Below are 27,163 nucleotides of genomic sequence, written 5' to 3' on the forward strand. Positions count from 1 at the left end.
CCAACAAAAATTGTTTATGACGACTAACCAATATAGAGGACTTATTTTTCGTGGAAAGAACAGGATCTGCAGTGTTTGAATATATCAAAAGTAAAGCGTTTCTCATGGGGGAAAAAAAAAAACTACCACCATGTTAGCTCACTTAACCTGTCCTGGAGCGGTGAGGAGCCGTGCAGCACGAGTTGTCTCCTGGTGAAAAAGAAATCCACCTTTGTGAGACAGAAAACCTGGGGCTGGAAAATCCAAGTTCGCTGACCAAGCAAGAAATCCTGCTTCGTTGGACAGAGCTCTAGTTACGGTTATTTGCACTTGGACTATACTAGGACTACCTAATTGTAATGGGATCAATAAGATATAAGTAAAACATGTACAGGATGTACAGTTTCCATGTAACAGCAAATGAAATCGATGGAATTTTAGGCCACAGTAATGAATGAAACTATTTGTATACAATTGATCTACAACCAACCCCCCCCCCCCCACACACACACACACACACACACACATCCCACCATATTTCTGCAGCCTTATGATGTTATGATACAAATGCACTTGTAAAAACAATACAACCACTTGGGGTACCACAGCAACCACTTGGCAGCACCCCGTCAACCATCTGTGACACTGTAACAGTTACCTGGGATACCATTGTAAATGCCTTGCAACCGCATAGCAATACCATAGCCACCACCCAGCAACCAGTTACCAAAAGGAATTCACTTAAGGAACTACATTATTATTATTATTATTATTATTATTAAGAAGAAGAAAACCAGTCAGAGTGGATTATTTTTGTAGTTGTGAGCATCAGCGTCATGGTGTTTCAGTGTGAAGCAACCAAAGAGTTGGTAATTGGGGAGGGGGGGGGGTTGCTGGCGGTGCTGTAGGTGTGATTAGCAACTGAAGGATGAGGAGCTATTTATAGCTTGGCACTCTAAACAAAGCCAAGAGTGGTGGAGATACCACCAACCTCTTCACTTAATAAGACTCACTGACAGACAAGCTCAGCTTTCTGATTTTTACCTACAGACAGACCCATGCATGCACACACACACTCACACACACACACACACGTGTTGAGAGAGGGAGCTTAGGCTATTAAAATAGCCTGTCACTGGTCTGTGTTGTGGCTTTCTGTTAGAGGAGAATGGAGGAGACATGCATACTATACTTTATTACTGGCTGTCACGAAGCTGCCTGTAGGTTTGATTCTACCTGTATGAATAATGTATGTACAGCTCGGGTGCTCCAGTTTATGTCTGTCATGGAGACTTTCATATACAAGGGAAACAAGCCACAATCTCTCTTCAGCAGCTCTGTTACTTGAGAGTTCTCACAAATTACCTAATTTGTGCCAAAAGCAATACAATGTGACGTAAATACAGGGCTGCTAATTCCGTGCTTAAGTGCTTCTTCGCCGCTTAACTGTACAGGCAGTCTTTTCTCCCTCAATTTTTTCCCCCACCCACCTCGTCTGAACCCATGGAACTGAATGGAGTGCTAATCTCGTTAGTCAGGAATTCCAGGCCAGCCTCAGCAGTCTGACAGCACTATCAAATCACTCTGACTGTAAAACTGTTAAGTGTAATTCATGCTCTTTATGTGTCGGCTTGTGGGACTGGTTGAACTACTGTGGGCCCTGCCCTGAGGTCACTTTATGGATGAGGTAATGACTTCATAACAGGCCGGTGACTTTGAGCTTGCTAATTACATCTTGCTACATACAGGTTACAGGAACTCGTCTGGACTTTCATTGGTTAGTCAGTAGACATTTTTATTATATTCATAAATTTCTCATACTGAAAACTCACTATATCTCAGAAGACGAAATGCACATGGACTTGTTTTACTTGTTTTAAAGACAAGGCATATCTGCATAAATGTTTCAATGTTTTTATAATACATTTCAATGCAAATAAGTTGCTTTATAATGCATTAAAAACTGCAAAGAAATAATGAAGTATTTAAGTCCGAGATGGGGATTGAAATCGCAACTCTTTTAAATGACTTGTGACTGGACTCAGACTTTAGACTTGGTAGCTGTACTCCCTGTTACTGCCTCCTAAGACAAAATACAGATTTCTTTTCATCCTCATGTTGACTTGTCATTGTTTTGTTTTATAAGTGGGTCATATTTACTGCAAGTAGCGCTTCAGTTCTGCCATTCAGACAGAAGATCCTTCTATAATAAAAGTCTCCTTATTTGAAGATTTTTGTTGAACCAGTTCAGACTCTCCACACAGAGATTGGGACTCTGATTCATGCCCCAGAGACTCCGGACTCTCTTTGGATCCATACCCCAGAGACTGTAGACTTGACTCAGGCTTGCACCCCAGAGGCTCGAGACTCTACTCACATCACACTGACTTGAGGCTTGACTTAAAATTGTGACACTTTAAAATTGAGACTCAACTGTGCCCTCGAGACTGGTTCCAGACGCTCAAGATTTGACTCAGCCTCTCAGCCCAGAGACCCAAGACTCAGTGTGGACACAGACCTCTGAGACTCGAGACTACTTGACTTAAAAACCCTTGAGACTTTACTCTGACACAGGCTCAAGACTCTACTTGACCCCTAAAATTCAAGACTGGACTCAGACTCGAGACTCAACTTGGACATAGACCCCTGAGACCCAAGACTTGTCTCAAAAAACAGCCCCCCCACCCCTGAGACTCCACTTAGAAACAGACTCCTGAGACTTGACTTGGAAACAGGTCCCTGACACTCAAGACTTTCCTGACACAGACCCCCAAAACTCGAGACTGCTCTCAGACTCGTTCGGTGCAACTCTGCTTCACATCCCAGACACTCAAGAGTTGACTAGGACTTGAGGCCTAGAGACTCATGCCTTAACTCAGACCCATGCCCAAAATGCTTGAGACTCAACTCAGACTTTCCCCGCAGAGCCTTGAGACTCGACTTGGAGTCGTGCCCCAGAATCTCAATTTCGTGCCCCAGAGACTCGATTCAGACTCATGCCTGTGATTTACTCTTCAGAGCCTGGTGAGCATGTCCGCTGTGTACTGTGTGTAGACCTATGGAGCGTCTGTGATTCTGTTTAAGATGGAACTTCCATGCAGTTGCATCATTGTTACAGCAGATTTCCACTGATTAGTGTTTCCTTTTGGTGAGGTTTTATAATGATATCAAGTCAGCTTCTTATCATGTCACACAGTGTCAGATGAATATGAATCAAGACATTTGTAGCTACGCTGAATTCTGTGCTCCACATCATGTGCTAACATCCTTCACCAGCAGCAGACACCGTGCTGTCTTCATTTCACATCTAGGTCAGCAGTGTTCTTTTCCTCGTCTTGTTCAGTTTGAAGTGATGTCCCCAGTCTACTTTTTTAATGATTAATATTTGAGTTATTACTGTGCCTTTTGTCAGATGTCTGAAGGCCTTTGAAGCCAGATGCAATATCTCAGTGGGAGTACGCTCTCAGGCACTGATGTAATCTACAGAATCGCTTCCTTCATGTCCAATTAAGACTTTTTTAAGACTGAAGCCTGGTGTTGGAAAAGGCACAGATGGAAAAAAGTTGTTTTTTAGGAGGAAAAATCAGTTTGATAAAGTTAAGCTATTAAATCAAGCTTAAATTGGCTTTAAAAGTCACTGTCTGGTTGCACACTATTAGTTATCCTTTGCATTTGTATTTGCTACAGAAGTACTTCAGTATCTGACACTGATTGCTACCTTTTGTAATTTGGAGTATAAATGTAAGCTTATTTTTAACTTGGGTAAATTCCTAGGCATTCATTGCCCGACTGCAGATTGCAGGTGTTTCTAAGATAACAGTGCTGCTCCATCATCGGCTCTCACAGGAAGTTAGGTTGTTTGGAAAAGACAAAGCATTCTTTACCCATGAAATAGACTAGCAGTTTGATGGTAAGATTACTAGCAGTGGAGGCAGGGCAATTACAGTGAGGCTTTTAGCGTGGGGGGCAGTGGCAGCTCAGGCCTCTTAATGTATTTATTGGACCCCTTATATTACAACTCATGCAATTTTACATTCATGACACATAGGCAGCCATGGTGACTTAATAATATTCTTCACCTGTTAGCCTACATTAGAGCAGCAGCTAGAAATAGTTTGTTAATGAACAAAGTACATAATCATTCTTCTGTTACTGGCTCAGCAGGCACAGTGCATACAGTATTTCTTTTTCCAGAATGCAAGTTAAAAATGACATTTCTTTATTTTAGGCAAAATATCTTTTTATTTCTATCTTTTACATTTTCAAAAAAGTAAAAAAAAAAAAGCTCTTGCAGCTCTTGTTTAGAGGATTGTTTTTCATTGCATATGTTTCTAGTTCTGTGATACTCTTTTGCTGTGTGAGATAAATCGATGCACATTAGAACAATGTCCATTGCAGGGAAAATGGGGTATTTATTTGAATTTCTGGCAACCCTACGAACAACCATTTCTAATTTGCAGTACAAACCGAGGAAACAGCTGCCTGAAAATGTTTTGCTTTCTTTTTATAGCCCTTTTCCTGCTTTGTGGGCATCAGTTATTATTTTCAGAGTGCTAGGCCGCTGCTTAGAGGAGGCCACCACTGCTGATCGTTGGGGAAGGGTTTGAGGAGTCTGAGTGTTTCTAAAGCTTTGAAATAAGCATCACCTAGCCTTTCCCAACAGTGATTGCAGACAAGCCACAGCCCAATCAAGCTAATGAAGGTCTGAGACCTTGGCAAAACTTATCGGATAGGTCAGATCTATTAGGCTGACAATTCACATGATGCTCTCTGCCTTTCATGACTCTTAAAACTACAGAAAGCCACAAAAAACGTGCTTAAAATGTTGAAAGGAACAGGTCATCTTCAACTTCATGCTTTTTGGAAGTGAGTTCATTTTCTACTCACTTAACGATTCACAGGAACAGACATTTTGACCAGGAGTGCCTAAACCTGCCACGCTACACTCTTTCTGAGAACAGATCAGGATTATTACATTGATGGGTGTTTAGTAGTACTGTTAACACAGTATAATACCTTCAGCATTGTAATGATCACACCTATAGTATATGTGGACCCTTTCTGTGATCATATTGAACGTGTAATGCATTGGGTGTGCATGGTTCATTCCCACTTCAGCAATACATATTACATCAACCAAATGATGTGAGTGAGCTGAAAGACAGCATTGTGCTGATGTCTAATTTTTCTGTAGAAGCATTCTAAAGTGACCAGTGGCCTCGGTTGCTGTGGCCATGGTGAGATAGTGGTGATATTATATCAGTGGGTCCAGTGGGGATTGGAGCTTTGACCAGCGCTCTGCTGCCTTATCTAGCAGATAGAAGCCCCTGCCTTTATATAGCAACCCGGCTATTACAGCCACCTGCGCCCTACCAAGCCTCATGGGGGATCACTCTTTTTTATCTCCTTTTCTCCCACACACACACACACACACACACACACACACACACACACACACACACACACGTGCGCACAAAGACAGCATAGTGAAATGGAAATTGGTGTATTGGTGTGGTAATTGTATTCAGGTGACATTTCCAGTCTATTCTAGCTCCCTTAATCCACAGAGACACAGAATTTCACACACTCAAATCCTCAAAATAGCATCTACATTTTCAGTATTCAGAAGTTTCACAACAAATTCTGTATTGAAATGCAATCACATTATTCAAAACAACCCCTTTATCAAGACATTTCTATATATAATCTGCATGTGCAAGGCTGTATATTTGATCTTTGCATTTTTACAGCAATGCTGCTTTAAAGTTCCAGTTATCTTTTAATATATAGATTAGGATAGGATAGGAAAGGGAAGTTAATTCAGCAAAATACTGATGAAGGCAGATGCCTACCTTTAGAGAAACACTGGACCTGAGTGTGGGTGAAGGGGCAGGGTTGGGACCTACGTGTAACCATAGTTGATGGGTGCAGGATTTTGTCTTGTATTATTTCACAAATGAATGAATTAAAATGAAATATTATGAACACCACAAATGTATATAATTTGATTATTTCAGTCTTGTGTGCAGTTTTTAGTTTTATTTAATTTAAAATGTTGATTTTTAAACTGGTGAAGTAGTGTATATTAGTTCTCATTTGGGTAAAACTTTGATTTGCCTCACAAAAGCAATTTTAATGCCTATAAACAAAAGCAATGTAATGCCTATAAACACACTGGTGCTGTTCCGAGCCTGGCTAGCGCGCCCCCAAGAGGTTGAAATTTCAGTTGTGCTTTGTTTTTAACTCCTTACAGCTTTTCAAGTCTTTAAAGCCTTACAAACCAGGAGGATTTTCCTCTCTATTATGTAGCGATGGGCGGTGACATTTTTCAAGTGTGCTAAAAGAGAGCTGGAGAGAAGCGGGTATTGTCTACATAGTCTGTAAGTGACCTGCACTTTCACTATGATACATTATTGACAAACAGCGGCTTATAGACACAGGTTTGGATGGTTGGAGTTGGTTTAGACTGTTAGATGTGGTATCAGTTTGTGTGTGATGTAGACGGTGGAGGATCAGGTTAATGTGGACTGTGTGCCTGTGCTGAAGACGTGTACAAAACAGCTCATGTTTCCCATGAGGAAACTCAACCTGACACTGCCTGCTGGGTAGAGTTGGTCTGTTCCCGTGTGTGTGTGTGTTTGTGAAAATGTGAAGGACTAATGGTGGCTGAAATGTTTGAATAATGTTGTAAGATTTAAACAGACCAATAGAAATGCTTCAGAATTGCTTGTGTATGTTTTACATTGACTTCCATTGTAAGTTAAGGGTTTTCCCTTCTCCAGTAAAATTGCCCGTTTGGTGGTTTTTGCAAGCAGTGTTTTACTGCTTAATGTCGAAAAGAACAAAATGGTCACATGGAGTGTCACGATAACTTCTTGTTTTCACACTGGCCTTTAGGCCATGCTGAGCCACTGGACCACCACCTTCCTCTAACACATACAATAATTCAGAGCCTGCTGTTAAAAAGCCTGCAGAACTGCAGTAGCTGCCTGAGAGCTAAAACATGAAGACAGCGGGAAGTGTGTGAGCGCATGTGTGTCACCACATATATGTCTTAGAGGTGATAGGCCATGAGTGTGTGTGTGACAGCAAGAGAGAGAATGAATAGAGAGACTGTGTAGAAGATCTGACAGAGTCCCGGGGCTACTGTTACTAAAGCATAGTATGTTTCTTTACATCACGTCTAATGTTCTATTAGAACCAGAGGAAGATTATTATTTATGTATGTAAGTATGTAAGTATAAGGTATATGCTGATATGCACATTTGGGATATGTCTAATATTAATATATGTTTATTATATATGCTATCATATATAATACAATATACAATATTAGCATATATTTTATACTTAATATATGCTCATATTAATATGTCTATATGTAATATTTATCTTTGTGTAAAAAACAAACAAACAAAAAAAAAACAAGCAAAATACACATCAGTATTTATTTATGAATCTGTTGTTTTTGGTTCTCTGTGACATTACAGCACCATTTTCCCAAAGTTCATCTCTACTGGCAGAGAGACTGATTGCAAATCAAATCTCCAATGATGTGTGTTCAGTTGTGTAGTAACACACACACTCTCCCTCTCTTCCTTAGTGTTGTGTGTGCAGGCATCATCCCTGCACTTCTCCAAAGAGCCCAAGTCTCAGGATGCTCTGCATGGCCGCAGCGCAATGCTGCGCTGTGAGGTCAGCGAGGCCGCGGGTGTGAGTTACTCTTGGCTGCAGGACGGTCAGGCCGTGCTGAGCGACGAGCGCCGCTTCCTGGAAGATGGTAACCTCAAGTTCACTGCCGTGGACCGACACCAGGACACGGGCAACTTCCAGTGTGTGGCCACCAAAGTGGGCAATGGAGAGGTGGCCACCTCTGCCAACGCCTCCTTCAACATCAAATGTAAGTCCAGTCTTCTTCCTTGCTCCCTTCATGTCCTTGGATTGATGGAATGAGCCTTGATGTAAACGCATTTTGAAAGCACATGAGGAAACAACAGCTCTTTTAGATGCGTCATGATTGTCACATCATTTCGGCTGTTCTTAACATTTTGTAGACTGACTCATCCAGGATTGCTAGCTTTCTCTCTTACTTCAACTTAGCATCTTGCTAAATTCGCAACTACAGTGGGCTTGTTCAATACCCCCCCCACACCTGTTGGAGCCTTCCACACGTTTCGGTGCCTGGGTTCCAGTTGTTTCTGCGAATTGCGAAAATCCTTTAGTGTCTCTTCTCTTTAGCTTTCAGCAGTCTGTAAAAGGAGAGCTCTGAATTCCTGCTGAATCTGTTTGTACAGTCAGTCACACAACAGCAATTTCCCGTTTTTTTTTGTGGGTGGCATTCATTCTGAAAGCTAACGCTGCCGCTCAGTCTGCCTTTTTGCTACTCACCACAGTGACTCCCACCACCTGTGACGTCACATACATACCTTCTAGCTGTGGGTGGCGTCCTTTCAAACTTTGATGCTCCCATCGGTTGCCGCGGAAACAAAAAAGCCTGCTTTCTGATTAGTGTTTTGTTATTGTTTGCAAACGTTTGGGGACTCCAACCCATATTTGGTCTCTGATCTTAATTAGCTTGTTTGGGCTATGGCTTGTTCGCAGTCATAGGTAGGAAAAGTCCGGTGACGCAATTTTCAAAACCCTTGCGCTTTTTCAAGGATAAATGGGCAAAAATCCCACAATCAAGAAGTGAAAGACTCTTGGCTGGCTACAGAAAGTGTTTACAGGCATTTATACTTGCCAGAGGGGGTGCTGACCATGCAGGGTGCACAAACATTTGCATTCAGTGTCATTTAGAAACTGTAAAAGGAAATATAAGTCAAGTCAAGTGGGTTTTATTGACATTTCAACTACATACAGAGTATACAGTGAAATGAAACAACGTTCCTCCAGGACCATGGTGCAACACAGACACAGTGCATACAAAATATAATATATAATCTTAATTAAAGAAATGTCATTCATAGTAGCCAATCATTTGCACTGGGGTACCGCACTTGCATGCTACTGTATGAAGGAATTATGACTGACTTTGGTGCATAAATCCACATAACATTTAAAAATAAATGAATAAATTAACAGAGGATCTCAGAAATAGTCCGAACAGTCTCTTTCAGCATGTGGACTTGTTTTTGCTCGCCATCACTACTACAGCTTCATCCACAACCCTTGGTGCTAAGAGCCTTCTCACATAGCATTGCGTGCCCGCTCGTCATGTTTAGAATTAGTAGATGTGCCGCCCATCTCCTTTTCTCATTTCTGTGCATTGTGTTACAGTCGGTCTTCCCACATACTATAAAAAAGGCCTTTGTGTGAGAAATTACCATGGAGAGTAATCTTGCTCGCAGCCATATAATTATTCCTGTCTAGATGATCACTGTCCTTGCCTTTACATTTGATTTCACATGTGCTTCATTCTCCCAAGCCTTTTGTACCTTTTCAAAAGCACTTTCCACTCTGAAGCTTCTTTTTGGGTTCTCTCACGTAATCAAAACCTTCAGAGCCCACTTGTGTTTCACGAGCGACTAACACCAAAGCTCCCCGTTCCACTCATGTCTTAAATGACAACCCTGTTTTTCTACTGATTTTTTTTTTTTTCACGGATGGGCCCCTTTCTTTCTCTTGGATTTTGACAACTTAATGTTTTGGCTCAGACAGGCTGGGCTGAAGGTGTTTTGTGGTGTTGTCAGGAGGAGTGACGTCTTCATGTTAAGAAACTTAGATTTTCACTCCTGCTGTAATGACTTTAACACATATCTGGAACCACTTATCATTGTTTCTTGCTCTCTGTCCTGAAGGACCGACACAGCGTGCATTTTAGTGTCTAACCCATCACACACACCTTATTCATCTCCTGAAGGCTGATGATTAGCCCTAATCTGCAGACCCTTTTAGTTATTACCCTTAAGACATAATTATTCAGGACCTGTTTTACATTATTCAGGGTGTAATTTACTACTTTTATTAATATAATAATATGATATAATATAATACAGGGATATAACTGAACTGTGGGCTCTTGCAAATCAAAGGCTTGAGGAAGTTTTGCTTTTTTCCGTCAGATATAGAATCTCATCTCAGCGCTTTGCTTTCACGTTGGCTGCTTTTTCAGTAAACATCTCGCCGCACTCCAGAGACCGCTCTAAAGCAGCACAGCGAGAGCCAAGCACAATAGTTTAGTAACTACTTCCTTTCATAGGCTTGTGTAGATGACTTAAAACACTATAACATAGAAACTCCAGTACAAAACAGTACAAAATCTATGCTCGGCTGTCGTATCTCTAAGGCTACATTCACACAGCAGGCAAAAGTGGCCCACAGAAAAGTGGTAACACAAATGTGTTACCTGTGTGGAAGTGTGAACAGTGAAAAACACACTGAATCTGACAGTTTTGATTTTCATATTTGATTTTTCACATACTGTCATATGTGGTATTAAAATCCGATACATATCTACAGCTCCTGTGATGCTGCTAAAGAGAAAACCAAAACTTGAACAATGTCTGATATAGGTCAAATGAAAAAGATGGTCTGAACAGTTCAGAGTTTCACCTCAGATTTTCTCTGTATTCTACAAATCAGCACTTTGGTTTTTCTGTACTTTAAAACAAACACTAGAAAGCTCTTTACAAAGTTCAACAAAATGCAGTGATGTGAAAAACAGATGTTCAAAACTTATTCAGAAGTTCAAAAATGATTCAAAGGCACAGTGACTTTCAACAACCATGCAGGACCTGGTAGCCCACCAAAGCTAATCCCATTAAAATGCCTTCAAGCTTTCATTTTTTGAGGTGGTAGAAAATCAAGCTGCACTCTTGCTTCAGACCTGAAACACAGCACAGGTCTTTCTCTTCATTCGTAGCACTGTGAAAGGATGTAGAGCTGAAGAAAGTAGAACATTTGATCAAATTAAACTTGAGATGTTTGAGATTACTTGAGAAGCTAAAAATACAGTTTCTAACACTGAACTCATGTGTGGGGAAAAATAGGTGAAAGTTTGACTCACTAAAAATACTGAAATGTATTATATATTTGGAAATATTTATTATATTTTGCTGTTGATATATTTAAATAAAATATCTTTTTTTCTTAAGATATTATTATATTTAGGTTCGGGGTATGTAAGTGAAAATGAAGAGCAGCTAATGTGAATAAAAGCAGTAAGACAACCCCTTAGTCCATCAACCAATGTGAATGAGGCTTGAGACTGAAAGTAAGTGGAAGGAACAGACGAGTATCTGTAGTCTATCAGTCTGAAGCTGTGCCTCAGTTCTCCGTGTCTGATGTCTCTCCATGAGCGAGGTTTGGCGGCTGATGCTAGCTTGAGTTTTCATTAATGAAGGGCAGTGGCTTTCCCGGCAGGACCTTATTATTGCTTTTGGAACCCTGCGTTTGACCTGAAGAAACACTCAGTGTTCTCTGTCAAGCAATTAATGGTGATTTATAGTTGTAATAAAAAACGTTGAATGTTTAAAGGAGACGTAATGACCCGTGTACACGGGAGAGGATCCTGTAGTTCTGCAGCACTTATGAAAACATTCTTATTTTTCTTTCTGGAACATAAAAGGACTCCTGGTAAGCCATTTTCCACTCAAAATCTACTGCCTCGACATACTAACTTTAGAAAGGCCTTGTTGTGATTAATAGCTGGTTGTCCACTAGGTCTGGCAGCAGACTAGCAAGTGTGTCTGTGGATTTGTATGCATGAATGTGTGTGCTCTAGTCTGTCATGTGAGACAGTATGAGCTTGATAAGGAATTCAAGCGCCCACTCCCTGAAGGAGATAGCACCCTGTCAGTCCAGTCACCTTGCACAACCTCCTTCACACTCCATCACACACTCACAGGCAGAGTTACACTGATCTGCTGCTCTGTAATAAGAGGACATGCTTTTTTGCATTTTCATAGAGTACAGATTCTTGTCGCTTGACTGTACAAATCTTGACATTTTTAAGTTGGTGGGGGCAGAGGCGGGATAGGACTCACGGACACACATGCACGCTCACACACACCATGTTTTGGAAATTCCCAGATTGCCTATTGACACAACTGACTGAAAAAGTACCACAGTTTACAACACACAGGGCAGTCAAGGCATGGCTAGCATGATTACTAGCACTGCTTACATAATGTAGCATGTTACCTGACGAGTTGTGATGCTCTACTGAGTGTAATGGGCAGAATAGCATCTCTGTTATTGCTCTACTAATTATTTCTGTATTATAATTTGTATTGTCATGGGATGTCCTGATTAGTTTATTTTGCCCTCCGATCCAATCAGAGTCTCTTAATGCTGCGTATCATCCGATACTGATATCTGATCAGATATCTTTTGTTTTGTAAATAATTGTTTATAAATACAGCCACACAGTTTATATAAGATGTAATGCAGTAAAATCATAAATACTGAATACTGTTGGGTTCTAAACTCTGTGGTTTAAACAAAGATTCTGAACCTTAGGATTAAAATGGCCAATATCCAATCCATTAAAATGTGCCTGGATCAGCCTCGATCCTGACCCGCTGGATAGGATCGGGACATCCCTAGTATTAGCATTTGCAAATCCTTTAAATTGTTACTTCTTCAGCTTACTAAATACATGTGAAGTCCAGGTCAGATTGGATTAGGGTAAAGCAAAGGTAAAGGTCCGTGCAAAGAAACGTTTGGAGAAAAGTATTTGTCACCTTATGATGAGCGAAATGTGTCCTCCGCATTTGACCTGATCTGTGGTAGTGAACACACACACTAGTGAACTAGGGGCAGTGAGCACCCACACTAAGAGTGGTGGGCAGCCAACTCCAGCGCCTGGCGAGCAGAGAGAATGAAGGGCAGCTTGCTGAGTCCGGGTATCAAACCCACAGCCCTGTCATCAGTAGCCCGGAACCCTAACCGCTGAACCACCACTGCTTAGTTTATCAGCCTGTAATGAAACTTTCACTCTTCTCCTCACAGAAAATTAATTGTTGATATTGTGCTTATTTGAAAATAATGTAATAATTAATACCCGTAGCAGTCATTATATTCACCACTTTATTGCCTTTCTCTTCCTGCTGATGCTCGCTTAGACTAGAGAGAGTCAGACAACGTACTGCCAGCCAGACCAAGTAAATGATTGAAGGCCTCTTCCGAAGCTTCCAACATTTTTCAGTTTGGGAAGTGTTTAACACGGATATTAAGTGCTAGAGAGATGTAAGGTGGGTGGCAGTTTTTCCCCGTTAAGAGGTGACATATACCAAATTACAGAGATATGTATCCAGACTGGTCTGACATGATCAAAACAGTAGGGAATTCAGCTTGTAATTTTTTGAGGGAAGAAGGCAGATCACCACTGACATTTCCAAACCAGACGGAAATAAAATCAGAGTAGCATGTGTAAAAGAGAGAATGTACCCCAGGACCCCATGTTAATCGAATCTTATCTGAATGGCACAAAAGGTGCTGATTACATCTGGCACCACACATGGCACCAGAGCACACTGCTGAGCATGATAAGCCCATCTTAGAAGCCAGGACAGTGCTGGAAAATAAAGACACACAGCTAGCAATGTGTCACTTTCTAGATAATATTACAGCAAACAGGAATATCCCAGAGAGACATCCAAAGACCTGTTTGAACAAGCACAGATCACATCTGCATGTGAGTTTAGTGCAATTAAAAACACAAGAAATCCAATGATTTTCAAACACTTGAGAGATGTTTCCAACTGACAGTGCCATATTAAAGTTTGTTGAACGCTTCCCAATTATCATTTAATCCTAAATTAACTAATCCTCGCTAATCCAAACACTTCCCACAGTGCTAACAGTATAATGCAAGAAAGACAAAAACACAGCATGCTTTTTCTATGAGATTTCTTCTTAAGTAGTCTGTTTGTGATGCTTAAAATGCTAACTCCATCTACATTTACCTCCTGGTTAGTGAACGTTCATCTTAAGGGTCTTCAAGAAAGAAATGTAGGGTCATTTTGCTCGGCTGCTCTGTGTAGTATACTCTAAACCACGCATTCCTCAACATGGTAAACATTAGCTGGTTCCTCTATCCAGCCTTTTCTATTTACATTCTATTGATCCAACAGGCTTCAATTAAGCCTGGCTCTCACTCACTGTGCATACTAATCTCACACACCAGTGAAGCCAACAAATGGTTTACATTCTTTCTTATGGAGGGTATAAAAAGTATTTCCCAGTGTGCAAATGGAGGGTGTGCTTGAGTGCAGAGTGTGAGGGCGTGAAGAGGTGAGGATGTGTTTGAGTGTGGACTCAGACTCTGTCTGTAACGAAAGGGGAATTTTCTAAAGGTTTGAATAGACAGAGACTTACATTCATAGAACACGCCTTAATTCACATTCCCATCTGGGTTTTCATGGGTAATTTGATATAAATTGTAATGTACTGTTTTTTTTATATAAATATATATATGTAGAATTCCCCTTAAGTATCTGATCATGCTTGTTTGTTATTAGACATGTAGCCAAACGCTGCGGCAGGTAGGCTAAAAAAATGGCAAGAGAGGACTACAGTACACACAGTGCACATCCACACTAGAATTGGGCGGTATAATGGTAATAGTGTATACCGCTCTATTTAAAAGTGTTGACGGTAATGTGAAATGAGAACGGTATTTCAAAGTTACAACATGTCTGATGTTCTGCATCTGTCTAGTTCTCTGCCAATTACGTTTATTCCTCCATGCACATTTAAAAGAGCTACAGGGTGGGGGTTCTGTGGGAGCTCACTGATTGGTAATGTCACGCTCTGAAAACAGGCAGGGAATAAAACAAGCCCACCGTAGTTGAGTTAACGGCGTGCTGAGTTAGTTTGAAAGAGGCAATCTAGCAAACCTGGATATTAAATGTGCCTGAAAACAGAAGGCCGAAAACCCTCCTAAGACCTCCTATGTCCAATCCCTCGATTCTGCGCTCTCAGCTGTGCTGTTTTATCCTCTAAACGTGTGTGACTTCAGCCTAAATTGGCTGGAACACGGCCTGTGCTGTGGTGTTTAGCGTGCTGGCTAAATTATCTAAATATAGCTAGCTAGATAGTGTCCAAACATGGCAGAACCTCAGTTCTCAGTTTGCCTTTCTGTTACTTCCAGCACCAGTCGCTTGACCTCTCGACTGAATAAGTTTTCATTGTCCGCGCTCGTGTTGGGAGCTCAGCAGCTGAACTGAGCTGTCCGATACTCTGCGGTGCTGAAGCTGAGCTAGCTGAGCAAAGGCTAGCTTAGCGAGTGGGGTACAGATTCAATGGATTAAAACATTAATTTCAGCTTTCTTTCTTTTCCTTTCAGCAGCAGTCGCTCGATTTGAGCCAGTCTAAACGTTTAGAAGTGGGGTTTCTATCAGCCAGACCTGAATTTGTTGTGTGGTGAGCAGACTGTTACCCTGCTAACTGAGCTAATGCTAACCAGATTCTCTCTCCTGTTCTGTTCAGAGCAGCTTTACAGATTTACAGTGGTTGTCAGACTGACGGTTTAACACTTACTGAATGAGAAATATTAAATTGTGCTTTTCCACGCCGTGAGCAAACCAAACTTTGTGTTCGACCATTTTTCAGTTTTAAAATAATGCAGATTGAGGTGGTAGCCACGGAAAGGTAGAACCATTTGTGCAACTTAAAGCCCCCCGATCCCCTGGATATATCAATATCAGTGCACCTGTGGATAGGGATACCGCCCAACCCTACTCTAACCCACACACAGTTATAGTATAGACACTTGGTTTAGCCCTATCTGTATGCAACAGCAGATTAGTATAGGGGGTTTTGAATGCGTTATGGAAAGGGAGGAAAATGGCACATCGCTCTCAAGAATGCACACACATTTTTGCAGCCTGAAACAAACCTTGTGTGGGAACCCCAACACAGGGAACAACGGTTTACTGATATTGGAAAAGTTACACTTACACAGAGTAACACTACTTGTGTGTGCATGTGTGTGTCTGACCTATTTGCTCCAGCGTTTGTGGCAGAATGCTGCCATTTCTACTTCCCTCAGTGGAAATGATGTGCTGTCAGCTAAGTGATGGATGATATTCTCTCTAGACTCTGACACACACACTCTGCCTCTCACCCTATCAATCACTAAAATCTCACTTTCTCTCCGTCTCTTTTCTGTTTTTCTTTCCTCTTTTCTCCAGTGACTGTTTTTATCTGTACACCCACACATCTGCACAACAGCTAGAAATGAGAAACATAGTAGGAGGTTTTCTGGAGTGTGGTCGGTGATGAGATTACCATTTGCTGTACTGGACTCATGCTTGCGTTGCGTAGCATGATTTAACAAAACTGCATAGCTCCTCACTTTTTATCTTTTCCAATACAGTTAAAAAAAATCTTGAGTATCGAGCAATACTGGTCCAATCATTTTTCTTTTAAACCTAGCTGTAATTTTCTAGCTGCTGTCGACCCCATACATATACCCATTGCTGTTGATATCTCACTTTGTATCCATCACTACTTTACTTTTAGATTTAGATTTAGATTAGACTTTAGATTTTATTCCAAGTCATTTTGGAGCATTTCTATGGTCCATGGATCTATTGGTCCATTCATATGGAAATTTCTCAAAAGAGAAAAACCTTTTACTTTTTGAAAAATTGAGCTACAAGATTTTCACCTGACAGTGACGATGTGTGTTATTGAAAGTGTGAAAAGGGAAAGGTTTGGAGTAATTTCCATCTTACTTACCACATCTAACGTCACTAAAGTGTAAGAGCTTTTCACCAAAAAAGAAAACCTGCAAACTCTCTCTCCATTTACTGTGCTGCATTTGCATAATCCCATAATCCTCTAGCATCTTTATCTTTAGTGATCTGACAGCATCACTCATAATGCATTCTCAGCTCCCTTTTCAGCCTTCCTTTCTCTCTCTCTCGCGCTCTCTCTCCCTCCCCTGATTCTGTCACACTCAGTTAGCCCTGACATTCCTCCGAACAAAAGCTTGCCCGTTTTAGCGGTCTTCCCCATTCAGCGCCCCCTCATTCACTGACACTATTGTTCACAAGTTTCTAATTAAATTACACAGCACAGGTTGTCATATCAATCGGTAGCAGCCTTCCATCACTGATCCTTTTCTTCCACCCCAGACCTCAGGCTTTGATTAAACTGTTCAAGATTACAGGTGAACCTAATCGCCATAGCAACGCAAATGCTCAGTGAAGGTAGCGTTGATACAGCAGTGTGTCGGTATGTGTCCATTCATCTCTGTAATCAGAAAGCAGCGAGCAGGCAGGCTAATACTGCAGGAGTGATGAGAGGCAGGCTGTTATGAGGTTTTGCTGGAGTGCACTAAGAAAGCAGGCCTTTATTGTAAGGAGATGATTCAGCTGAAAGTGCAAGATCAGCTCTGCAGCTGTGGATCTGATTTGCATGTGGAGGATAAGAACTGTATGTGTGCGTATGGACGAGTTTGGAGTTCAAGATGAAATTGTATCTCTCTCTCTCTCGCACTCACTCACTCACTCGCCTGCACTCTCTCTCTTTCTCATATGAATCCTCCAGGGGACAGACAGGCATCTTTCCTCCCACCGTCTCACCACACCTAATGACTTGGATTCGCATACACTCTTATCACACTCTTGGAGGCGGATGAAAGGAAGGGGACGCAGGGCATTTCTAGGGTGAGGCCTGTCAAGCTCGGCTCCAAACAGCAGCAGCAGAGCTGCATACCTCCTTCAACAGACAAGTGCAGGGCAGTGCAGTGCAGTGCAGTTACCCGAAATCCCCTGAGGTTGACTGCCCAGACCTGCCTGTGAGTTAATGCAGCCTGACAAGCCTCACTCTAGCGCCCCCTGTGACCTCATCACACACACACATAAACACACACACACACACACACACACACACACACAGCAAACGCTTGTTTTCATACAGTGGGAGAATGTGAGCTTTATAGACACTCACACACACACTACTGTTCAAATAAATGGTCACTTTGTTCTTAAAAATGTACTTTTTTTTCTTAATTAGCACTATATGGACAAAAGTATTGGGACACCTGCTTATTCATTGTTTCTGCTAACATCAAGGATATTAAAGAGTTCATCCTGTTGAAGTAACTGTCTCTAATGTCATAGGAGGGCTTTCTATAAGATTTTTGAGCACTACTGTGAGCATTTAATTGCAATCAGTGACAAGAGTGTCAGTAAGGTCAGGATCTTGGATGATCACCACCTCACATCATCCCCCAAATATACTGGATGGAGCACCACCATTCCAGAGAACACAGTATAACTGCTCCACAACTTAGTGCTGGGGAGCTTTATATGTCTCTAGCCAACGCCTGGCAATAGACATGATGGTTGCACAATGGGTGCAACTTAAAGTAACTTTGCAGTGATTGCAGTGTCCACAAACATTTGGTGAATAATAAATTTTATGATGGTTAATGGTGGTAGTAATAATAATAATAGCAGTAATTTGAAGATTAATAATGTAAACAACTGGTCTGAGACAGGTAGCAGGAAACCCCAATGGTCAATCTTCAATCAGAGAGATTTTTTATAAATCTTTTATAGTGTGTTTAATATCTTTTAATCCTCCCTGACCAATCAACTCCCTGCTCCTTTACACACTGCAGTCAAATCACTGTGTGTGTGTGGTGGTACACACACTGGGCTTATGACCGTTGAGAACTGGTCTGAAATAACTAGTTTATAGTGGGAGAATGTGCTAAGATTTGGGTTCCTATAGTGTGTGTGTATTAGCATTAGCATTTGCCCCCACTGGGTTCTGAAGTAGCACTTCTGGATTTGAACTCGCTCTTTACTTCTGGATTGGAATTAAAATAGCTGATACCTGATCCATTACAGTTTGCCTTTAATTTTCCTGGCCACCTCAGACTTTATTAATGTGTGTATGTATATATATATATATATATATATATAATTGTTGTGATACTATATGAAAACAAGCACTTGCGCAGACTCACAAACACACACTGACTCTCCCCCATCCCTCTTCACTGTGGCTCATTCTTTGCATATTTTATGGGTGATAAAGTCATATTGGTGTAGAAGCAGCTTCACTTGGCAGCCCGGGGGCATCAAGAGTGCAGCTCAAGTGCTCACGCTGGACTTAACCCTCCAGCTAGGACACAAGGACACACACACACACACACACACACACATACATACATGCACATGGCCTACACACATGCAATTACATGTAGGCCAAACAAACAGGGACATTGGCTAAACAGATGCAGGCAGTAATGACCCCTGCCTTGCAGCCCTGTGCTTCAGAGCAGGCGATGGGGGAGAGAGGGGTTTGAGTATGCAATCTCTACACACTTGCCTGAGCATTTCAGTGCACTGACCTGATGCTGTGTGTGCAGTGCTGCCGTAGATATCAGAGTGTATCAGATCAGAAGATACCATTAACCGATAACGCTACTTCTGTCCAGTCATCTGTAAAAAAAAAAAGAAAAAGAAGAAAAAACCCTGTGCTTTAAATTCCTTCAAATCAGTATAGGTCTAGATACCTTCAAACAATTCACAGAAGCTTAGAACGTAGGGAAACAAGACATGGCTTAACAAAGTAAAATAGAATGGCAGTAATTAGGATATTCATTGACTCAGATAAAGTTAATATTAGCAGAAAACTGATTTCCAGGCTCTATTCATCTCTATGTAGGACACCGTCTACCACCTCTACACACAATCTGAAGAATAACTGCCAAGTTTACTTGATGTCAAAAAATAAAAAACTGGAAATGGCGCTACAAGGTTTTTGGGGGCGCGCCCCATATTTAAGGAATATGTGCTGTGACATTCGTTGTGTTGTCTCTTCATTTCTGCTATTGTCTCTGAGCCTGTGTTCAGTTGGGGTCTTGCTCTGTATCCGTACACTCTGTCTCTGCTTTGCACCTCTAGCACAGAGACTCATCCTGGAGCATTCCCATCAGACAGACAGTGCAGAGTGCAGACAGGATCTTCTATATTTTAGTATGTGACACGTTTATCTTCATGATGTGCCTCTTCTCCTCTCTTTCTCACTCTCAGGGCTGGAGAGTGGGCCGGTCACTCTAAAAGAACCTGCCTCTGTACAGGAGATAGATGATGCTGAAGTAATCATTTTACAGTGCCAGATTGATGGACACCCAAGGTGAGCACCAATACTTTCTCTCTTTATCTCTCCTGTAAATCTTTCTCTGTCTTAAATTCTGTTTGCAAGTCTACAGTGAAACATAAACAACTGCAAACGGTTACATGGTGTTATTGGAATAGAATAGCTTATTAATTGTTTGGGATTTGTATTTTCATATTAAATTATAAAAATACACTAGAATTGGGGCTCCGAGTGGGTCCGGCTGACCTATGCACTGCCACTATGATCCGAGGCTTACCCGGGTCATGCTGCCTGTCATCAGACCCCAGGAAGTCCTTTGCCATCAGTAGCTAGAGTCAGAAAGAGCACAATTGGCATTGATTGATGGCACTTCCTCCCCACATCGCTCCTAGTGTGATGTTTGTCAGCACCGCCATCTGTTAGCTGGGGGGCCAGGATCCTAGGCAGTTCGTAAAGTGGCAGTGGCTGATTTTACATGCGTCTGAGGAGACATGAGCTAGTTTTCACCCTCCTAGTGTTGGAGGAATTGCTTGTGATAGCAGGACACATTAACAGGGATTGAGATTCCAAATTATTGAATATATGACAGAATTAATTAGTCATTTTATTATTAGCTAGATGTCATCATCGTAACACAAAAGCTTTACAGCTTTACAGGAAAAGAAAAAAAAAAAAGGAAAGGATTTTGGAGATTTTTTATTGGTCTGCTCATTAGGAAAGTTTAACTGCCAAATTCACATTATGGCAAATAAAAAAAAATGGAGATACAATATATCAACAGTGATGATATTGTCTGTTAGTAGATTGTTTTCCTTCATATTTTTACCATTCAATTATTAATCTAAAGGCTTTTTGTTCAGCAACTACTGTGATCTATCCGGTAGCATAAATGATAGGCTTGTTAAGGTTTGAAGGGGTTAACTGTTAAAAAGAAGGTTTAAGTAATGTCCTTTGTGGAGTGTAAGTTGAAAGCCTGCTGAACCCCCTGTAGGCCGAACAGTAAGTGGTATAAAGATGGAGCAGTGCTGCCTGCTAAGGAGAGAAGCTTCACTGTGAGAAATCCAGTCCCTGAAGACTCGGGCACTTACGGCTGCTGCGCTCGCAATGGAGCAGGGCATCTTTGCAGCAACGTCAACTTCACCCTCAGCATTATAGGTAGGTGTTGTTGTGTGTGTTTGTGTTTGCAAGTGTGCAGGGTGTTGAGATCTGTGTTTTGAGATCTGTCTTTACAATGACTAGGGATGGTATTTTGTATGTACAAATGTTTGTGGACACCTTCTTCAGACATAGATATGCAAATGCACACACACATAGTTTGTCTAGTCCTTGTAGAGAAGTAATACCCATAGACTATCTAGAGCAGATAAACATGATTGGCACCATGCCTAATGCCAAGCGTGGGCTAGAGGGGTTTAAAGCCCACGAGTCCCCAAGCTTCTTCCTCAATGGGCTGGAGTGGGTGGCTGTCTCGATGAGAACTCGTTCTTCTTCCAGCATCCTGTTCATTAAGGGCTGTCACAACAAACCTGTTTACAACTCTGGAGACAGAAGCATTGTGGAAATGGACATATTGTTTGTGAGCAGATACTGTAAGCTACCCTATTTATGAACAAGCTATTGACTTTGAGTAATCTTTATCTTTATAGTACATATGTACACTACAGCAATGAATAACTGGTTTAACCCTGATTGTCATGTTGCCGACTGGAAATCGTTGACAAAAGCCTCAGGCCAGAGACAGATCTGCAGTCAGTCAGCGCTAGCTCGGTCGATATGTGTGAACTGCTGAAAGACGCAACCCAAAAGCTCGCTATGTGGTTGTCGATACCTCACGACCCCCCGAAAAGTGTCTAGACCTGTCGGTGACTGAATCAGGTAGTGTGAAAAGTGTTGTGACTGGAAGTTAGTGCAGCGACCAGCTACAGCCAATGAGAGCGCAAGACACGGGGTGACGAGAGAGCCAAGGGTGTTCATGCAAACCGCAACCACTAATTTCTAATTACAAAACAAGAGGTTGTGTAGTGTGTACATGACCTTATCTGATAGCCTGCTGATCTGTGGGCTGTGGGCTTTACTCTATTGAGTTCAGAGACAAAAAGAGCCAGACAGGATAAATCAGCACTCGCGTGCATGTTAGTATCATGCTGGAGGTGCACTCCTTTACCTTCCTTGTGTGTGTGTGTGTGTGTGTGTGTGTGTGTGTGTGTGTGTGTGTGTGTGTGTGTGTGTGTGTGTGTAGCTGTATCAGGTTCTCTTTGTGGTGCAGTACAGCAGAAAGTAAACAGTAACGCAGCCCCTCTGCCACCTCTTCCATTATACACCTGCACTCTCCACACACACACATTCACACTCATACACACACACCTGCAGCTACAGAGAAAAGGGCAGAGACGAGGGCTTTCGGGAACACAGAGAGCTTTAGATAGAGAAAGGGAGCAGCAGAGAGCATGGAGTACAGAAAAGAGAGTGATGAAGGTAAACAGCAAGTTTATCTGGGCTCTCTTTCTGCAGAGTTGGCAGCAGCAGACATTCCTGTATGTTAATGCAAACATCCTTATGACCATACACTGTTCGTGTTCAGTGTGGGCGGTACAGGTGTGTGTGTGTGTGTGTGTGTGGGGGGGGTGTATGTGTGTTTGTTGCTCTGGGCTCTAGTGTATGTATTGCACCTCTGTGCTGTGACCCGGTTTAGTCAGGTGAAGGTGAGTAATGACCCAGTCTGTCCAGTGAACACCTGATGGACAACTCCCTGCTGTCAGCAGTCTTTAATAATGCAAAGTGTGTGTGTGCAGGAGAGAGAGCTGTTTTCTGGAGAAATAGCTGGGCTATGTAAGGCAATCAGAGAAAAAGACAATCTACAAACATTGCTCTTGAGTTTAAGATTTGTTTACAAAAGCTGTGTGGTTTTTATATATTAATGGAAAGAATAGAAGCATTTCTTTTGGTTATTGAGGTTACAAGCAGGGTGAAGTTTAGGGTTTGGCTTAGAATATATGCAAGTCATGTGAAAAAAAAAAAAGTCATTTGAATACTATGGTTTTATATATCAGTACACAGTAAAAATAAAATATAAATGAGATAAGTACAACCCCAGATGAACAGCAACACACGGTGTCATTATTTAACAAAAGCTAGGCCAAAATTCAGAAGCAGTGTGTGAAGAATTAAGTGCGCACTTACTGCTTTTATAGGAATTTAAAAAGCCTGCTTTTTAAGTCCCATCTTTTTAAGTTATCCCACTTAAAAAGATGAGAGGACCTGTAATTGACATCATAGGTAGACCTCAACTATGAGAGACAAAATGAGAGAAAAAAATTCAGAAAATCACATTGATCTGGAGACTGGCTAGGCCACTCCAGGACCTTGAAATGCTTCTTACGAAGCCACTCCTTTGTTGCCCTGGCAGTGTGCTTGGGATCATTGTCATGCTGAAAGACCCAGCCACGTTTCTTCAATGCCCTTGCTGATGGAAGGAGGTTTGCGCTCAAAATCTCACAATACATGGCCCAATTCATTCTTTCATGTACACGGACCAGTCGTCCTAGTCCCTTTGCAGAGAAACAGCCCCAAAGCATAATGTTGCCACCCCCATGCTTCACAGTTGGTATGGTGTTCTTTGGATGCAACTCAGCATTCACTCTCCTCCAAACTCTCAACGAGTTGTGTTTGTACCAAACAGTTCTACTTTGGTTTCATCTGACCATAAGACATTCTCCCAATACTCTTCCGGAACATCCAAATGCTCTCTAGCAAACTTCAGACGCGCCCGGATATGTACTAGCTTAAGCAGGGGAACACGTCTGGCACTGCAAGATCTGAGTCTGAGTGTGTTACTGACGGTAGCCTTTGTAGCATTGGTCCCAGCTTTCTGCAGGTCATTCACTAGGTCCCCCCGTGTGGTTCTGGGATTTTTGCTCACCGTTCTTGTGATTATTTTGACCCCATGGGCTGAGATCTTGCATGGAGCCCCTGATCGAGGGAGATTAGCAGTGGTCTTGTAGGTCTCCCATTTGCTCCCACAGTAGATTTCCTCACACCAAGCTGCTTGCCTATTGCAGATTCAGTCTTCCCAGCCTGGTGCAGGTCTACAATTTTGTTTCTGGTGTCCTTCGACAGCTCTTTGGTCTTCACCATAGTGGAGTTTGTAGTGTGACTGTTTGAGGTTGTGGGCAGGTGTCTTTTAGACTGTTAACGAGTTCAAACAGGTGCCATTAATACAGGTAATGAGTGGAGGACAGAGAAGCCTTATAAAGAAGAAGTTACAGGTCTGTGACAGCCAGAAATCTTGCTTGTTTGTAGGTGACCAAATAATTATTTTCCACCATTATTTGCAAATAAATTCTTTTAAAATCAGACAATGTAATTTTCAGAATTTTTTTTCTCATTTTATCTCTCATAGTTGAGGTCTACCTATGATGTCAATTACAGGCCTCTCTCATTTTTTTAAGTGGGAGAACTTGCACAATTGGTGACTGACTAAATACTTTTTTTCCCCACTGTAGGTTAAATTCTACAGTTAAAAACCATCATTCTACAGTGAGACATATATTATTCACTAGTGGAAAACATCCAGGACAGTTGCCAGTCTTCCCATGTACCATAGTATTTTATAGTCAAATATGAGGCCATCTATCCAACAGCTGAAGCAGAAATTGGGCCATGGAACAGGACAATGATCCCAAGCACACCCTCAAATTAACAACAGAACGTTTTGTTAAATAAATGACAGTGGAATTGTGTGTGTGTGTGTGTGTTCATTTGAGGTTGTATTTACCTAATTTGAAGATTTTTAGGACCAGATGTTTTGTATTATGTACAAATACAAAAACCTATAGAATTCAAAGAGGGTGTACTTTGTTTTTCACATGATGGTAGGTATATAGGTGCTTACTACAGATGGCATATCAGTCTTGAATATATCAGTATTGGGCCGATATTAGCAGACAATCTGGTTCAATCCTGTAACAAATCCTGCCTTAAACAGCACACACTCACACTGTGTGAGCTTTTCCTGTGAAGTAGATGAATTTGAGTAGACGACTTTTAGATACTCTTTTAAATTAAAACCTCTAAAAAATAAATAAATAAATAAATAATAAAAAAACACTCTTACTAACAGCTCATTTGAAAGCAGGGTGGGTAGCTATGGCAGGAGTCCAGCACAGTTTGCTGATTTCCCTGCTGTAACAGACCTCTAATAAACCTGACAATAAACAGGTGAGTTGAATCAGGTGAGCCTGAGCAGGATCAGCACAAAACTGTACAGGAATCCGTCCCTGCAGGACCGGAATAGCCCACCCAGATTTTAAAGCCGAGTCGATTTCAAATGAAAACGTTGAAGATGAGTATGTTGGTATCGGCTGATATTCAAGATTTTTGTGTGGAAACTCGCTAAATGCCAACATCACTCACACACACTCTCTCGCTCTCTCTATCTTTCTCACACACACACACATACAATCTCTCTCTCTCTCTCTCTCTCTCTCTCTCTCTCTTTCTCTTTCTCTTTTAGATAAGACGATTCCTCGGCTGGTTGTGGCTCCGGAGGATCAGGTGGTGTTTAGGAATGAAGAGGCTGTGTTCCACTGCCAGTTTACAGCCAAACCTCCACCTGTCATAGAGTGGCTCCACGAGGACGAACCTGTGGTCAACAAAACAAGGTCATCCATCTTTTTCTTCTCTTAACTTTTTATTTATTCTCTCGTTTCATCTGTTCTGTTCTTGATTCTTTTCTCTTTCCTGTTTCTCTTTTCTCACGTTTTTTCATCTCATCTTTTCCCATCTCTTCTATTATATCATCCAATGGCTTTTCTCTCCACTTCTGTTCTCTCTATCTTTTTCTCTTCTCTCATCTTTCTTTATTTCCCTTCTTCCTTCCTCTGCTTTCTTCTCTCTTGATTTCTCTCTCCATTTTCTCTTCCGTACTTTTTCTGTTTTACTCTTCTCTTCCCTTCTCTTTTCTCTTCTGTTCTCTTATCTGCTCTTATATCCTTGTTTCTCCACTTTTCACCCATATCCTCTTCCCTCATGTTCTTTTTTTCATTTCACCTCTTCTCTTCTTCTTTCCTCTCCTCTCCTCTCCTCTCCTCTCCTGCTCTTCTCCTCTCAGTGGTCAGTGGATGTTTTCTGCAGGGACTGGTGTGAGGCTACAGTAACAGTAGCACTAGCGGTGGTAGTAGCAGTCAGGTGCTGTCCTCTTAAGGAGAATATGGAGGAGTGCTGTATGCGTCTGGGTTTGTTCTGTCTACAGCAGTGCTGGTGCTTTTGTTCCTGGGTGGACTGGCTGTTCCTGACTGTTTCCGCTCATTCCTCTTCAAAGGCCGGGTGCGGGGCAGCTCACGAGGGAATGTATTAGTATAATTTGATTCAGACTTTTCTGTTGCTTTTGGAACTGCAGCTGCATATTTGCGTGGAGGGGTTTTGGAGGTTGCTTGGAGCCGAGGGGATTAAGGAATAAGTGAAGGTGTTATCACACAGGTAGTGTGTGTGTGTGTGTGTGTGTGTGTGTGTGTGTGTGTGTGTGTGTGTGTGTGTGTGTGTGTAAGTTCTGCTTTCATGCCAAAAACCCAGCAGTAGACATGACTCAGTTGTGTTTCTGACTGAGGTTTCATCCATTCTTTCTCGACTCTCTTCTCCATCTGTCTCTCTATCTCTCTGTCTGCCTCAGACTCTCTTCTCCATCTGTCTCTCTATCTCTCTGTCTGCCTCAGACTCTCTTCTCCATCTGTCTCTCTATCTCTCTGTCTGCCTTAGTCTCTTATCTCTGTGTGTCTCTCTATCTCTGTCTGCCTTAGTCTCTCTTCTCCAAGTGTCTCTGTCTGTGTCTGCCTCAGTCTCTCTTCTCCATGTGTCTCTCAGCCTCTTTTCTCCATGTGTCCCTCTATCTCTCTGTCTGCATTAGTCTCTCTTCTCCATGTGTCTCTCTCTCTGTCTCAGTCTCTCTTCTCCATGTGTCTCTCTATCTCTGTCTGCCTCAGTCTCTCTTCTCCATGTGTCTCTCAGCTTCTCCTTCATGCTAATTCATTTTTGCTGCAGCATTCACAGACACACAGTAGGTGCAGCTGTTACCTAACTTCCTTCTTTCTAACCTTCCTTCCTCCTCTTTCTCTCCTTCTTT

General features: G+C 41.8%; 1 protein-coding gene across 1 annotated transcript in view; it reads left to right on the plus strand.

Moving 5' to 3' along the window:
- The window catches only part of ptk7b (protein tyrosine kinase 7b), a 119,141-nt gene that overhangs the window by 76,314 nt on the left and 15,664 nt on the right, over positions 1–27,163 (plus strand). Inside the window, exons 2-5 of the mRNA XM_072678254.1 lie at positions 7,583–7,879; positions 19,980–20,082; positions 21,038–21,201; positions 25,559–25,706. Of these exons, the coding sequence (XP_072534355.1) occupies positions 7,583–7,879; positions 19,980–20,082; positions 21,038–21,201; positions 25,559–25,706 (712 nt within the window). The remainder of the gene's footprint in view (positions 1–7,582; positions 7,880–19,979; positions 20,083–21,037; positions 21,202–25,558; positions 25,707–27,163) is intronic.

Source organism: Salminus brasiliensis, chromosome 4 (genome assembly GCF_030463535.1).
Source record: "Salminus brasiliensis chromosome 4, fSalBra1.hap2, whole genome shotgun sequence".
Taxonomy (NCBI): domain Eukaryota; kingdom Metazoa; phylum Chordata; class Actinopteri; order Characiformes; family Bryconidae; genus Salminus; species Salminus brasiliensis.